Source organism: Osmerus eperlanus, chromosome 18 (assembly GCF_963692335.1).
Source record: "Osmerus eperlanus chromosome 18, fOsmEpe2.1, whole genome shotgun sequence".
In the NCBI taxonomy this organism is placed as follows: Eukaryota; Metazoa; Chordata; class Actinopteri; order Osmeriformes; family Osmeridae; genus Osmerus; species Osmerus eperlanus.
The window spans coordinates 14562912-14579540 of NC_085035.1; the positions used below are offsets into that span (position 1 = coordinate 14562912).

Sequence of the window (16629 nt, forward strand, 5' to 3'; positions counted from 1 at the left end):
GACGGGGTTCAGGGACACACGGCTTCTCTTGCAGCGAGGAGCCTTACCGAGCATTGCCCTCCTCCGGTCGCACTTGGACCATCCACCGCCGCCAGCAGTTCATCACTCAGTTCTGTGTGCTTGTTATAATTATACGAGATAACTTTTCCAGAGGTATCTCTGCTATGAGTTAGTGCAAACCGCTAACTTTATATTAGGCTACTCGGTGTAGAATGATGGTATTTTGGTGAAATGGTAGCTAATGTGCTAGAAGTAGTTGGAGAGCTCACTGTCTCTGGTGTCCATTTTTACTGTTACAGCTCAGGGGAACATTTAATTTATATGCATCTGTATGTTTCACTCATTGAACAAATAAATTCTAATTCTATACTGTTTTGTTCGGCTTGACGTAGTGCCCATTATCTGGGTCGTAGGTAGGCAGCGAGGGGCGGAGCTTCAGCTCCTTCAGGCGACACGCCCCCCCAGTCTGAACCAGAGAAGAGTGCTGATTTTCTCACAATTTCAAAGGCTAATTGGGTGTGCTCAAGCCTTCGGCGAGAGCACAACCTTTGTTCTCTCACATATATATTTATTATTATTTATTTTTGCCCCCCTAAGCCTCAGTCAATATTTGGACTACATAGACAACCTAGGTGTCAAAAGTTTTGTCTTGGTAGCGATTGAGTTGCTTGTATTTTTATTTACACTCCGTTGCACAGTTTAGGTTACAACGTTTTTGTGGCAAAAAGTGTCTTCTGTCAACGAAGGGTACCAGTGCTAGCCTACGTCACTACGTCAGCACACGTTAGCAACGACGCATGGATACAACGTGATAGAGACGTTCTAGCACGCAAATTGGAGCTTGGATTATGAGTGAAAAATGCCAACCACCAAAATTACCAACCATTGGGTTTTGTTGAAAAGCAATTTCGAGTGGAACTGCCATCTCAGATTTTTTATTTAGGTCGTGAAAGTCTTTGTAATTTGAGCGAGTGCGCGTCGCCTAGTGAGACTGCCTAGGCGGCAGCCATGCCAGCGTCATAGTATTTTTGTATTTTCGTAATTTTATAGTTCGGTCAATTCTACACCAAAAAACAGAAGGAGGGCAATGTTATGACGATATGACTATTGTGACGACAGCCAGGTGGTGAGATTTTAATGTAGGTTGCTGTAAAAACTTTGGTTTGCTACGTGAGAGCCCCGTCAGCCTCCGTTGACGATTGCGTCAGCTGTTGTCGATCTCTGATGAGTATTTTCTTAATTTCGTACCAGGGTCAATTCTACATCAAAAATCAGAAGGAGGGCAGTGTTTTAAAGATATGGCGATTGCGAAGATAGCCAGCGGGTCAGCATATTTTAGTGCTTTGTGTAAAACTTGGATTTTGAGTGACACCGCGGCTTGTTTTGACATTAGCCTCAGTCAGACTCGGCTCGCCCACTGGCAATGTGTCGTACTGTCTTCAAAGCCACAGCTAAACTTTATGTCAAAAGAAACGTTCTCATTTCCGGTGCTTTCAAACAATCAGTGAAATGTGGAACAACAGCAGCTAGCTTGCCTCTAGCAAACTTATTTTGAATTAGCCATTTCCTCCTACATTAATGTCAAACTTATTTACGTTTTGGGGGGCATATTTTCAGTTAGCAGACTGTTTGAATCGCGATTCCACACTGCCAGTGACAACGTTGTTACAGTAGCTTGTTTCAAAGGGGGTTCGCAGCTGTTTCAAAGGGTGTTCTTAATGAAATATGCAATATGCAATATGAGTAGGCTAAATGCTTGAAAATATCACGAGAAGGGAAAACGGACCCACCTGCAACCGACGCAAGCAAGCACACCCTACAATTTCCCCAGAAATTGTACCCTCTCTAGTTTAACATGTCTGTTTTTTTTCATTTGAATTTGGATGGGTAGTTAATAAAGCATTGTTCTGTGGTGTGGTGAACTTAAAACTCGATTTCAATTCCACTTTACTGGATCTTTAAAAGGTGTATACTTTACAGTTGAACATTAGCTGATATTTAACTACGTACATTTAACCGATACAAATGCTGCTAATGCTTGCTAGGTACTACACAGCTGCCGACGCTAGCTAGCCAACGTCAACACAAAAAATATATATAAAATGATCTGTTACCTATAACTAGCATGTTGCTAGCTAACTATCTGTGCTGTTGTCCAGTAATTCCAGTTGGAATTTTCACTCCATAATGGCAACGCGCTACCGAAGCGTCCCCTAGTGACTTACCAAAAGAGCATCAGTGTGCTGCGGCACAGTGGTTGAAAATCACTGGCCTAGCCCAAAGCCATATAAAAAGAGAGTTGCGACACGCTTTGGTCTCGCCGACAAGTGATCGCGTGGTTCAAGTAGCTTGCTGTAATAAAATACAAAAAACACTGCTGTCAACCTGTTTGAATGGTTTTCGAATAGCCTGGCTAACAGAAGTCTCTTTCTCAGGCAAATGATGAATGAAACAAGCTCGGTTAAAGAAATTATACATTTTTAATTCTGGCTATTTTCAGCAGGCTCGTATCTACAAAATCCCTGACGTTTTTGGTGTAGAATGGAGTGAAATACAACATTGTGAACACACTCACTGCCAGTGAGTGACCCGAGTCTGACTGAAGCCAATGTCAAAACTGTAACGGGGGACCAAGACATGGCCGCCTATAAGACTATGCGGGCGACGCATTCTCACTCAAATTTCAAGACGTTCGTGACCCAAATCAAAATTCGGATGCGACAGATCAATGGGGAATCGCTTTCTCTCTTAAAGGCTGTCCTCCACAACCTTTTTGGTGCAGAATTCACCGAGATGTAATTTCGGTGAAAAATCCATTTCACCAAAACACAGAGGAAAAAAGCTAGCTAGCTACTTTAAAGGGGTGATTGATTGCAAAACCGATTTTACCTTGTCATGGTTGAAAAATGACAGTTGGGTGTGTAAAATAGACATACAGTGAACCTCAAAGTCCATTGAAACCTCTTTCCTATCAAAATTTCACTTTTTGAAACTGCAACTTGCAAACGCTATCTTTTGAAACAGTACAAGTTGTGACGTCACAACTTGAGCTTCAGTTATCTAGCTAACTGAAGCTCAGTTGAATCACTATATAGTTTGGTTGCTAAGCTGTAACGTTCTACATTTACATTTACATTTAGTCATTTAGCAGACGCTCTTATCCAGAGGGACTTACAGTAAGTACAGGGACATTCCCCCCGAAGCAAGTAGGGTGAAGTGCCTTGCTCAAGGACACAACGTCATTTGGCACGGCTGGGAATCGAACTGGCAACCTTCAGATTACTAGCCCGACTCCCTCACCGCTCAGCCCTCTGACTCCCATAGCCATCTGACTCCCGTTCTACCCACGTAAGTCCATCCAGTTTGCTGAAACAACTAACGTAATCATTTCAAATGATATCTAGTGAATCTGTTGAAAACAGTGTTGTGTAGACACAATAGATTTATTTGTCCGTTTTTATTTCAAGTCTCCACCTTCATGTTTCAGTGAGTGTTGGCCGTGTTGCGTCTTTGCTGCGCAGCTTCACTCGTTGTAGACCAACCAATCAGCGTGCAGCTCATCTATATATTCATGAACATACCATAAAAGGAGAAAATCTAGCGTTTTTTTCCCGAGACAAATTCACTGGAAGCATCAGGGGACATAGAACGGCACCCGGGCCATTTTAAGCCCAACCAATGTTACATACCCTATTCAGAGACTTTAAGGAACAGTGTGAAATACCCAAAAAACCCAGTCAATCACCCCTTTAAATATTCAGGTTTGAGGTTTGACATTTTGGATTGACCGAGAGCACTGTAGTTGTTAAATAATAAAATTAATCCTCAAAAATACAACTTGCCTAATTGTGCACACAGTGTAGACTGTCCTCTGACTGTTTTTAGTTATTTAATAAATCCGAATTTTGCCAAAGTTGTACCTGATGTCGGTAGCACTCTATTTTTGGTGGCATGGTTGCTGGTTCTGAACTTTACACAATATCTTTTTATTTTAAAAATTAAGCCATGAAACACATTTTGACCAGTTCTTCTTCTAAAAGGGTTAACGTTTGCGGGCTCTAAAAATGATTGTGTGCTCATGTGCCCCGTACTGGCTTGGTGGTGAAGTACATACACAACTATGCTGCAATCACGATATGCGCCTAGCAGTAGCATAGGCCTAATGCGTTCTTTTGGAAAACATGTTTCTTTTAGGCTGTTTATTAAAATAAATATGTCTCGATATATTGAAGGAAGAAGTGCTTTATTTGTGATTTAAATAATGGTGCTGATGATTTTTAGAGACCCCCACAGGTGTATGATTTTACTGCTTTCATGGGAGCTCATCCTCTCTCTAGGGGATCTTATTTTTAGTGTGACACAATGCGCTTACGTCACCCACAAAGCGGAAGGAGACGCAAGGAGTTAGCAGTGTTTTGATTTGAGGGCGAAGGGCGCAGGTCACATTGACATAAATACACCCCTTTCAGCCATTTTGTATTGCATTTCTTATTCAAAAACATGACTCCCACAATCGACACATTTTAACCCGCGACATTGTTTTCAAACTTTCCCGAAGATGGCTTGAAAACTGTGGATATTGAAACTCTTCTTGAGTTGATCTCTTTCCAGAATCTCTGTCAATGCACAATTAAGAATAGTCATGTGGGCAACTGGACTAGGCCAGAGCTCATGTTCAGCTGCTTGCGAGAATAGCTTGTGTTAGTACAGCAGCCGACTCTTTGGTCCCATTAAACTACACAACATGCACAATCAGGGTGACCAACAAGATTATATTAACTAACAAACATTAACATAACAAACATCTAACTGAACGAACACAACAACTGAAATCCCTCGCACGGCTGTTGTAACCAAACTATTTTCCACAAGTCTTTGCGTTTTTTGACATGCCGCACTGCATGCTGAGTACCCAAGGGTGCTGACACTGATTATCTAGCTGTGCTGGGACTGTGTGATATGACGAGATGCTAGTGACGCGCTACGGTCTCTGAGTCTCCTGCATGAACCAGTTCTGGCCGATTAGCAAGCTATTTCTACTAATGTTTTGTTAGCGATTGAATGGCAATGCAAGCCAGCTAAAAACAATGTTAGTTAGCTTGGCTAAACTGGTTTTCATAGCAATAGAAATCAACAAATCAGATCAAACAAACTTTATTCAGAAAGGGGGGGGGGTGTCGGAAACATTAAAAGTGTAGGGTACACTAAAAGTGAAATGGAACGCGTCTTTCTGCCTTGGAATCTGCGTGCGCATCCTCATTGCTTGTAAACGAAAGACCCCATCTATATGTAAAGATAACATCCAAGCTAACAATTTCGCCAAATCTGACTGCAGCTTTGTATACCATATGTACGAGGGATGGGCGTGGTTAATATTTGGATATCCTAAAGTAAGTTAGTATTCTAATACTTTTTTCGAATACTTATAAGCGCAATTAATAAAAAAGTTTTTTTTATTAAAAATTTAAATAAGCTTTCCATGTGTAGTGAATTATAATAATTGTGACGTTAGAAATGATGAAAACAATCAAAAAAACGTAGGCTACGTGACCCTGCGTTCTGCTACGAGTCTCCTTTCATTTCATTTGGCGCTTCAAGAAGCTTAGTGTCCTGGCTAAGCAGTACCTCGTAGCAACCTCAGATTACCCATTAGACCACCATAAAATTTTTCCTCTCGCGCACCCCCTAGAGGCAGCTTGCGCACACTTTGGGAATCCCTGGTCTCGAACATCCCCTAGTTGCAAATCAAATCAAGAGCCTTTTCATAAGGCCCAGTGGCGGAATCATGCTGTGAGGCCGTCAAATGTCAGCACTCATGGAATGCCTCTTATCCGATATGATTTCCATAGCTATTGTGGTCTCAAACTAGCATAACTACATATGTGGCCTACACATACATACCGTAAGTTAATTGGAGTCATGGTTTCAGAAGATATTTGTACGTTTTTCAAAATGTTCACCGTACATGGCGGACTGTATGGGCCACCACTGTATGTTTCCCCATGATAAATAAGGCATGTAAAGTTTCCAACATTTTAAACTCATGGAATGGAAATTAGAATTTTAGAACTAATTTTTAGACCATCAGTCAAAATTATATTTGATTTATTGACACAAAGATATTGAGGCAATGTGGACATTTACATAAATACACCCCTTTCAGTCATGTTGTATTGCATGTATTCCAATTTTCAGGCATTTTGGAGAAATGGGGCACAGGGGAAATCACAGACTTTGGGCATGGCTTATAGCGCCACCTATGTAGATATGCACCTTTCTTCATTGCAATCACATGCTCCTTTAAAGACTTTCACAAACGCGTCGAGAGAGAGACATTTAAGGAGGTTTAGCCTATTCTCATGAATGTATTGGCTTAAAGCACTCAGAACAAAAATGTGTTAAACTATGCATTCATGGACTCTTGTTCCAAGTGCGTTTTTGCCTTCTAATTGCAACACAGCGTCCCAAGAAGAAGCGTAAGGGCTTATGTTATGCCTGAGCTGTACATTTTGAAACTTTTAGTTCTGAAAGTCAAGTTGCACGACTTAAACTTCTGAAACGTAATTTCGGTTTATTATTGTAATTTACCTCATGAACTCATTGGTAAAAAGTTTTGAAATTTGGCATATTGATACAACATGCCACAACTACCGCCCAAACACAGACTGGCCCACATCAGACCATAGGGGGCGCCACAGGCCACACCCAAATTTCCACTTTTCAGAGTGATGGCATTTACAACCCCATTGCTCCAATTCTTCTGAAACTTGGTGTACAAGCGTCAGTTTTCATGAGGAACAAAAAAGCCTCAAGGACCCATAAGGTCCGCCATGATGGATTTTCCTGTACAGTGATAATTTTTTCTTACAAAACAGATCAAATTGACCTGAAATTTTGTACAGATATGTATCATTGACGTATTTACAAACGTTATTTAAGACAGTTGAATCAAATACAAAATGGCTGAAAGGGGTGTATTTATGTAAATGTCCACATTGCCTCAATATGTTTCTGTCACTAAATCAAATGTCATTTTGAATGATGGTTTTTCAAACCTAATAGGCTTTAAGGTGACACCCCCCTGAAGTACCGTGCAAAGTTTCACCTTGATATGTGAAAATATGACAAATATGTTTGAGCTTGGACCAAATCTGAAAATGCTTGCCATTGGAGAAACATCTTATTTTATTATTCAGTTACTGAACATGGCAAAATCAAGATTTGGGGATGGCTCAATTGGATGAGATGTTGTGCTGGTAAACGAAGGGTTGTAGGTTCAAATCCAGTGAAAGACCTTTTTTCTTTTTTTTTTTTTGACAGAACGGTTTCTGCGTTTGAGCAAAACTAGCTAACCGTCCGTTTTCAGAAACACATTTTTTGTAGGTCCAATCAGCGAACAGAGGGAGAGGCTGAGAACGATGACGTTGATGTCGTGCACTTGTTTGAGTTGTAGTTCACTAATGGCGGCGGAGAAAGATGCGAGCGAAGCTATTCTGCGGTTGTGGCAACGCTGCCGAATATCCATAAGTTAAAGTCGGAGCAAGAACAATCCTTGCTGAGTTTTGTTGGTGATGTTGTGGCCCTCCTCCCCACGGGGTTCGGGAAAAGCTTGATTTTCCAGCTACGGCAGCTAGCTCCGTGGTGAAGGATCAATCTTCCGATCAATCCTCCGGTTGTAAAACATAGCAATGAGTATTTATTTGAGCCCATTACAACACTCCGACCATCTGTTTAGCGAGTGTGTAAACCACTGCAAAACAAGCCAGGTTCACCACAGTAGTACTTGTAGGCTACGCATGGTAGTGTCAGATTCACAACCGAGTTAGCTTTAATGAAGTATATTGATTTTTCAGGTGGATCCCTTGCCTGTTGCACAAATTCATTTCAGTTACCTAAGCCAGGACACATCACACCACTGATGCTGATGACAAGTTCCATGACAAGTTATGGCACCCCAAACAACCTTTTTAAAGCACTACGAGTAAGCTATTCTTTACAGCAGCAACCCATACATACAGACAGCCGCATAGGCTACATGCCCCGGCAAAAAAAATATCTAAAAGCGTGTAGCTATGTGCATGTCAACCACAGAGCCACACAAATGATTCGATGGTGATTTTTTGCGGATATCTGTAAAATGCTGTAAAATGGATCCTGTTAAAATGCTGTTCACACATCCATATTTTCTTCATTTCAGTGACCTCCCTCATATTTTAGACTTTGTGGAGAGAAAAGAGAAATAGTGCGAGTAAGCATACATGACTGTCATACAGAGTCAGTCTGTGCGTGTGTATATGCCCTTTAATGTGACATTGTTTTAAAACCAGACCTTTCTCTGCAGGCCCTACCTTACAAAATATGCATCTCATTTACTCATTACCATACTTAACATCCCCCAAAAAAGGAGACTGTCATTAAATTGATTCGTGACCCCATAAATCGATTCAAATCGAATCGTGAGGTATCCAAAAGATTCCCACCCCTACTATTTACACCGGACGCGTCTGCAGCACCTTACGGCTCCGACCAGACCAGGTTTAGTTGTATTTACAGAATTTCAGAAGAGAAGCTGCGGGACAGATGTATTGGCGAGTTTGCAAGATACAAATTTGTGTAGGCTATTTGTGGTGTCATACAACTAGTGTTGCTCCACTTCTAAGATGAATCTGTCGTCATCCATGATGTCAAATTATTTGATTTCTGGTGTTTTGCCACCGATGTAGTAAAGTGAAATACAAATCAGGAGTTTAAATGCAGACAGTGTTTTCATTTTAAATTCACCGGGAACATGTTCCATAAAGCGAATTTAAGCCAGGCTTGTCAGCTACTTTCCCGTTTATTTGGTAAACCCGCTTTATGGAACAGGCACCCATTTTTCAGATTTGTATTTTACCTTGCGACTTGGACGTGACATCCGTTAAAACAGAAAAGCTACCCATCTATCGCAAAGCTGTGTGGAGGCCCGCGTCTGGGAAGCTTCTGAAACGAGCCGCGTCTGGTGTAAACTGCACCATTGACTAGAGTGGCCGTGCTCAGCTGCAATCAGCTCCGGCATCCGCGTCGCAGCTGTAACGGGCCGCAGACGCGTCCTGTGTATATAGGGGGCAAGAGTGTACTGCAGTGTGTTGTTGCAGGAGCCTTCCGGACATCCCTGAGGTGCGCTGTCAGCAGACTCCCACCAGGGAGCTCTCCACTCAGACAGACAGAAGCTTACACAAAACAAGGAGAGCTTCTTCAACAACACTGTTTAAACTTTCGACTCTTTTTAAGGGTGCAATCTTCAACGCGGCTGATTGAGCAGCATGCCAGATTGGAATTCACTATAAGAACAATTGATAGGTTTGCTGAACTCGATTCAAACTGACATTCTGGACTTCTCATATGTTTCCCACACCATGTTGTTTTCTCATTGAAACAAAATATGATCAATCACTGAATTAATCAAATCACCAGTAGCTTTCCAGAACCCTTTTACACACCTAAATATACCACAGCCAGAAGAAAAATAACTACCTGATCACCGTGGAGACAGGCATGGGTGGTCCCTTGTCCTTGAAATCCTGAACGTTGACCACCTGGGGGATATTCTTCAGCGTAGACTCTGTCGGGGAAGCACTGACTGCTGGTTGACCACAAAGGGGTAGATTTTTATTTATTTATTTGCAAGTGTTGCACAATAGAAAAATCCATCTGGCTAAACCCTGGATAGTAAAAATACTGATCCATCGATGTTAACCATCATTTTATGCTCAAAATGGATTCAATGTTCTGAATGCTGATATTACTTTTGTAGTAGATTTCTTTGTAATATATTTAATAAGCCAGTAAACTCTTTTCTACAAAAAGTCAAACATCTAACATAATTCTATACACGCCGGTGACAAAAGGCTGCCAGATTACAAAGACCTTTGTTTCCCCCTGGTGTCTGAGACAAGACACAACAGTCATTGTGCTATACTGTAGTTTAGCCTTCAGCCAGATACACAATGATTACCCTCAACAAATTATGGCGATAACTCTACCTACCTGGTTTCTGATTGGCCATCTGCCTACGGAGAGCAGCGGTTGCTGCGGCCTGTTGGGCAGGGATGGTGACCGGTGTGGCCTTCTCAGTGGGCGGGGCCCCATGTTTCACTGTTTTGGTAGCTAGTGCCGTGCTATCAGCCCCTCCCATGTGGATCTTATTGGTTGTAACTACAATAACGTCAAAACAGCAGCATAAATATTTGTAAAATTCAACGCAGACACCCAACACAAGAGACCTCCATCATCTCAATGGGCAAGGCATGTTTGATGGTTCTATTTGTTTCAGAAAAAGTAAACCAAATGTACTGTAATGATACAATACAAAATAAAATATGAAACACAAAAGATCATTGTTTCTCAAGAAAAATCATTGAGAAACAAAGCTCCATAAAGTCAACAGAAGTCAATTTCTAACCTGGGCTGATGATAGGGCTAAGTCCCAGTCCCAGCCCAGGGTGGTGGACCTTGCTGAAGGGTGTTGACTGGATGGCTCCAAAGCCAGGCTGGATTGAGGGGGTCCTCACTACCGTGGGGTGCCTGGGCACAGACACGGGGGACAGTACAGGCAGGGGGGCGGGCTCAGGTTCCAGATCCTCCTCCTCCTCCAGCTCTGGGTGGGTGTGGTTGGGGTCCAGGGCCTGGGAGAAAGACGACGTGGTGCTGACTTCATCCAGGTCTTCGTAGTATGTGGGGGAGAGGAAGGCTGAGCGCGACAGGTAGGCTAGCAGATGGGCAGGCAGGCGGGTGGACAGGCAAAAGAACACATTAGTAAAGAAGAATACCCCCAAATATACATTCTATACAGTACAATGCTGCTTATTGAACCCCCTACAACAGCTATAACTGTAAAGCTCCTCAAAGAAACATGCACTTTGGTTTTGAATATCTAATTAAAAACCAAATGGCTAATGATGGAAGCATGGAAACCAGACGGAAAGTAGCATCAGCAATAGGGGTGGAACGGTACATGTATTCGTACCGAACCGTACGGTATGGGCGTCACGGTTCGGTGCATGAAATTACACTGAGAATACACGGTATAAAAATAAATAAAACTTGCATGCAAATTAATTAATGTAATGCGGAACTACTGTTAGATACTCGTGTTCTTTCGGGACATCTAATCTGTAGCTCTGAAGCTCTGATTGGTGCCGCCGTGAGTCAGAGATAGGCTAGCTAGCAGCACTAAAGACGAGTATGGCGAGTGGTGGCGACCCACGAGAGATAGAGGACCCGCCGGCCGTTTTAAGATTGCAAGTTTGGGAAAACTTCGGTTTCCCATTCAGTTACAGTAGTACAGGCGAGAGAGTGGTGGATAAGACAAGCACTGTGTGTCGGCGTTGTTCAGCAGTTGTGGGCAGTGACGTGCAGTCTGGGTAGGCAAGGTAGGCAATGCCTACCCTGCCAAAATTCAAATGTAAACATTTTTATTAAATCATTTTATTTAATAAACTTGTATTTGTATTTTTGCTGTTTATTCTTGTGATTTATATATGCAATATTTGTGTTATTCCAATTGTTTAGACGTTACGATGAACAGCCATTAGATACAAATAGGGCCAAAAAAATACTGACGCAATCGGAATTTACATGTCATCTTCAATGCGCCGTATTCACTCGTAGAGGGAACCTGGTTTGTTTTGCTTTTCCCTCCGTTGTACCGAACTCGTACCGAACCGTGATGTCTGAACCGCGGTATGAACTGAACCGTGACTTCAGTGAACCGTTCCACCCCTAATCAGCAACAAAGTACCTGGGGCAGTTGATCTAACTGGAGGAGTCTGCCGCTTGGAGAGGAAATTGCGTAACTGGGACTGCTTAACTGGAGACATCTTGGCTACAGGAGAAAAGGTAGCAGGTGAATTCATTTGCGTCAGTAAATCAGATAGTAATGTGGTTTTGATCCGTCTAATGGAAAGTTTGATTTATTTTACCTGGAGATTTTGAGGTGCCCTTGGGAGTGGCCTCCAGGCTGGCTTTTAGAAATGCGTTCCTCAGACTTTCCAGCTCATTGTCTTGACTATAACAGAAGAAAAATATATAAATACGACGATTCCATGATGGGATGTGTCCTGTATAAATGTTGTTGCAATTTATTTTGTAGTTATAAGTATCATTATGTTGGTTTAATTATTCATTTGTATCCATGTGTATGGTACGTTCTGTGTGCAGTCTTTAAGAATGTATTATGCTTTGTTTTAGCAGTAAAGGACATAAACGGAGATTCTGATCATCATAGCATTCTTACTGATGCGCGTAGTGGTCATGGCCCTGAATTAGCGCCATGGCCGTACATGCAACTAGTAGTGCCCATTCACGAAAAGCAAGCATGCAGTGTGCATGCATGACAGAATGCTATAAAGGTAACTTATGTATGAATGACTGAATTATTATAATGATTACTTTTGGTGTGTGTGTGTCCCCTTCCCTCCCCTCCTACCCTTGTTGAGTGTTGGTGGGTGTAACAGCGGTGGTCTGGACTGCAGGAGCGAGTTTGGGCTGGGAAGGTAGCAGCGGTGGAGCACTCCAGGTTGCTGTTTCTCTGTAGAGCCGCAGGATGTGCAGTTCCTTCACCAGCTGCTCCAGCCTCTGCTTCTGCTGGTTGATAATGTCCAGATTGTTGGCCAGGGCTGTGAATAGGGCCTCTCTTTCCGGCACAATCATGTGTCTGACAAGGGAAGGAGAAAGGAGTAGGTGGGGAGAGGGGAATGTAGTAAATATAGGATAGGATTAGGTTGTATTCATGTAGAAATCAGATGGCTGAGCGGTTAGGGAATCTGGCTATTAATCAGAAGGTTGCCGGTTCGATTCCGGCCGTGTCAACAACAAAAAATGACGTTGTGTCCTTGGGCAAGGCACTTCACCCTACTTGCCTCGGGGGAATGTCCCTGTACTTACTGTAAGTCCCTCTGGATAAGAGCGTCTGCTAAATGTAAATCAAGATTTAGAACCAAATAGGACCCAAGTTAAACCACTTGGACGTAGTAAGAGAAGTCGGACCAAGATACATCTACTTATGACAAATAGTATATGGATTACAGCTTCAACTTGAGTACATTGGTGGACGAGAAAGCAAGAATAGGAAGAGCGAGACAGCAAATAAGAAGGTGCGCAGAGACAGACATATAGGAAATTAGTGAGCGAGAGTGAGCAAGCAAGCATAGAAAGAAAAAAACGTAAGGACACTAAGGGTGCTTTCACACCTATTAGTCTGTTTGCTTGGTCCGAATCAGTAAATGAGTTGCTACTTTGTTGCATTTGTCACGCAGTCGTACAGGTTGTTAATCTATTGGACAGAAAATGTGTGAGGGAAAATCACTTCCGTGTCACAAACAACAATGGAGCAACAGAAGCGTATTGCGACTGCAATACTATACTAATACTATTGAGCTACCACTTTTCCATAGAACATCACGCACTTTTAGCTGTCTACGTTTTTTAACTTTCAACCAACATTGGTCCACTGTGCAATGATGACCATTTATTTCAGTATATCACTAAATAATTTAAATACCTCGCTTCTCTTGTGTCTCCAAGTATCTCTGCAATATGATAAGCCCATATTTGCCGAAGAGCCTTCACTTAATCATTCCCACACGTTTTCCCTCAACTAATTTCGCTGCTAATGAGTGGCACGGCTGTCTCCGCCAAGTGTCAATTCATTTTTCAACCCACAATGCACTACATTTTGGTTTGCTTCCTGGAATAGGTCAATATTAAGTCCGATTACATTCGGACCTAAAGCGAACCGAACCATGGTTCAACCGGACCGAGTCCCGTCTTTTTAGGGGGGCCATGGTTCGGCTGTTTGGTCCGCACCAGAGTTCGAATGCGTGTTCTCACCTCTCCAAACGAACCAGACTTTCAGAGAAACCGAACCATGGTCCGATCGAAACGGACCAAACATGTCAGGTGTGAAAGCACCCCAAGAATACTTTATGCTTCAAATGAACAGATGCTTATGTTGACAACGAGAGTATGATGTTAACACAAGAAGCGCTGAGCTTCTATATACTAATATATAGGGATGTCACGAGAACCGATACTACCGACACCTTCCGGTTCAAAATGACAAAACACAGACGACGCCCATTTTTGTAAGCACCGTAGTAGGGCTGAACGATTATTTGCATTCGCGATTGATATCGCGATGGGACAGAACGCGATTTTGTAATTGCAAAGGCTGCGATTTTAATTTGGTCACGTGACACGCGAGAGTAACGCAGTTTGCAGAAGAAGGATCAACTTTGCACGCTACACTGTACCTTGACCTGTACGATCATGGCCTCAGGCTCGACAGAACCTGAGACTACAGTCACTTTGCCAATTTTGCCTTAAAAAAAAAAAGATACTGCGCAGTGTCAAGTATTGTGCAAAACCTGCCTGGCTAACGTTGCTACCTAACGGGGCAACACCAACAACCTAATTCGGACCTAAAAAAACACCACAAGCCATGTACTATGCATAGATAAAATTCTGAACACCAGTGTGTCAAATAAGCCAAATAATACCCAACAGGATCACTGATCGAAATGTTTCAAAGCCTAACTCAATGTAGCCTACTACAAAATTACTCAAGCAGTAAGCGTTCATCACGAAATATATGATACCCCTCGGTGATACACATACAGTAGGATCACTATGGCTGACGGTGCCATACTGTTTCTGTTAGGCTACTGACTGGATCAGAAATGTTCAGACAGTGTCTCTTTCTTTTAAGATTTAACCTTTAGATGCGTGAGTTCTAAATATTTCCGCAAGTTATTTTTCCGAAACGGTAGCTAGCTAGCTAGCTTTAGTTAAGAAAGTGCAACTAAAGCTTACGTTTCTAGTTTAGCTTTGATTTACCAAAATATTTTCGATGAGGTAGGCTACAGGCTACATGTTCTCCTTAGTTTTTCTGAACTTTGTGTTGCTGACTGGAGATCAGTAGGCTAGTATATATATATATATATATATATATATATATATTAATAATACATCATAATAATCGCATATTAAATCGCAATTGCAAATTAATCGCGATTATCTTATTTTACGAAATCGTTCAGCCCTACACCGTAGACACTGTTAGCGACAATGCCAGTGTTAGCAGCATCGGTGCTTGCCTCCTGACGAAAAACACGTGGAAGATGGCAACAGCGGCTGCAGCGATCAACCCACCTCGACTTGTTGATAAAAAAGGCACAAAGAGTTGTGTATGGAAGTACTTTGCATATGAGTCAGATCACCGTGGCATTATCATTAATCCTCAGAAGCCATTATGCAAATGATGCTACCATGGTCTTCAGACCAAGGGAGGTAATACTTCCAATTTAGCAAAGCACCTAAAAGACCGTCTCAGGAATCATTGTCAATCCAAGACGCTCATGACTTACCCAAGACCATGTTGACATGTTAGTTTTCCTCTCTAAAAACCTTGAACTAGCCAAAAAAAGGTGTGCAATGCTGTGAAAAAGCCAGGTTCATCTTGTTAGCTGAATGGCTGCACTGCTATATCCACTGTTTTGTTTCGCACAGTACCTTTTGAAAAGATGTCTGGAATGTGTCTGTGGACACTAGTTGTTGCACTATGAGCATTAATTGCACTTTTATGTTGTTCTATGCTATATTGCACATGTTTTTATGACTTGACATTTTGATATTTTAATAGTTCATGTTTCAAGTTCAAGTACATGGAATCTTAGAAAAACTATATATTTTTCACCGTGGTATCGAAATCGGCATCGAGAATTGTGTTATTTTACTGGTATTGGCACCAACTACTGTATTTTTGGTCTCGTGACACCCTTACCAATATGGTGGGCCGTTATATCGGGCGATAAAAAAAAATATCGCCGTTAATCTATTCTCAAAGTTGGGTTGGGAGCTGGGTCTATACTACGCAGGCTATTATGACTTTCACCTTGATATTTTAGCACGGATGTATACCTAGCCGAATTGCACTGTAGGGGGCGAGAACGAGTCTTCAAACCTGCCTTGTGTATGAAATTATCACATCAAATGTGACGTGCTAACATGGATGCAGCTATGAAGCCGCCTGGTTTGCTTCAGGGAAAATGTATTTTTAAGAAGCTTCCCAATGGAAACCTCGACAAGACTAAGGTTGTTTGCACTTTGTGCTATGCGGAATTAGTTTACTGTACGAGTTCTTCCAGTCTCAAATACCACCGAAACGCAAAGCATCCCTTAGCTAATGCGGAAGATGCCGGGCCAAGCACTGATGTAGCGCAGTGGAAGAGTCGTCGTCAAACTACGATGTTTGAGTGCAACCGAGGCTAGCCCGTCAGCACAGCTCTATCAGCCAAGCTAACTAATCTAATAAACAGTTAATAAACACAAGTACATCTTATTGAACATAATTTATTTTCATCACCAATTATCATAGTAGAACAGCTTTCTCAAGCAGTTTGTGATGCATTTTGGAAACAGGAGATGAGCTCCTGGTCTAATGCGCCACCTGTCTTGAGAAACGAGTTCTCAAAGACTTACTTTTAGTCATTATTTGGGTATCACACATATTCTGAATGCCTTTGGCGGAATTCAAATGAGCCATTTTAATCTAGATTAACGCCAAGATTACAGTGAGATTAATCTAGATTT

At 42.1% G+C, this 16629-nt stretch overlaps 1 protein-coding gene across 4 annotated transcripts in view; it reads right to left on the reverse strand.

Annotated features, from left to right (window-relative positions):
• The window catches only part of nup214 (nucleoporin 214), a 141017-nt gene that overhangs the window by 77243 nt on the left and 47145 nt on the right, over positions 1-16629 (reverse strand). For 3 of the 4 annotated variants that reach the window (XR_009932708.1, XM_062484629.1, XM_062484627.1), the window contains 6 exons: positions 12467-12694; positions 11961-12046; positions 11780-11863; positions 10442-10747; positions 10027-10194; positions 9514-9622 (listed from right to left, as the gene is read on the reverse strand). Coding sequence is in view for 3 of the 4 variants with exons in the window: in XM_062484629.1 (XP_062340613.1) it covers positions 9514-9622; positions 10027-10194; positions 10442-10747; positions 11780-11863; positions 11961-12046; positions 12467-12694 (981 nt within the window). In the remaining variant the exon portion in view is untranslated. The remainder of the gene's footprint in view (positions 1-9513; positions 9623-10026; positions 10195-10441; positions 10748-11779; positions 11864-11960; positions 12047-12466; positions 12695-16629) is intronic. The other variant, XM_062484628.1, reaches the window with a different exon arrangement.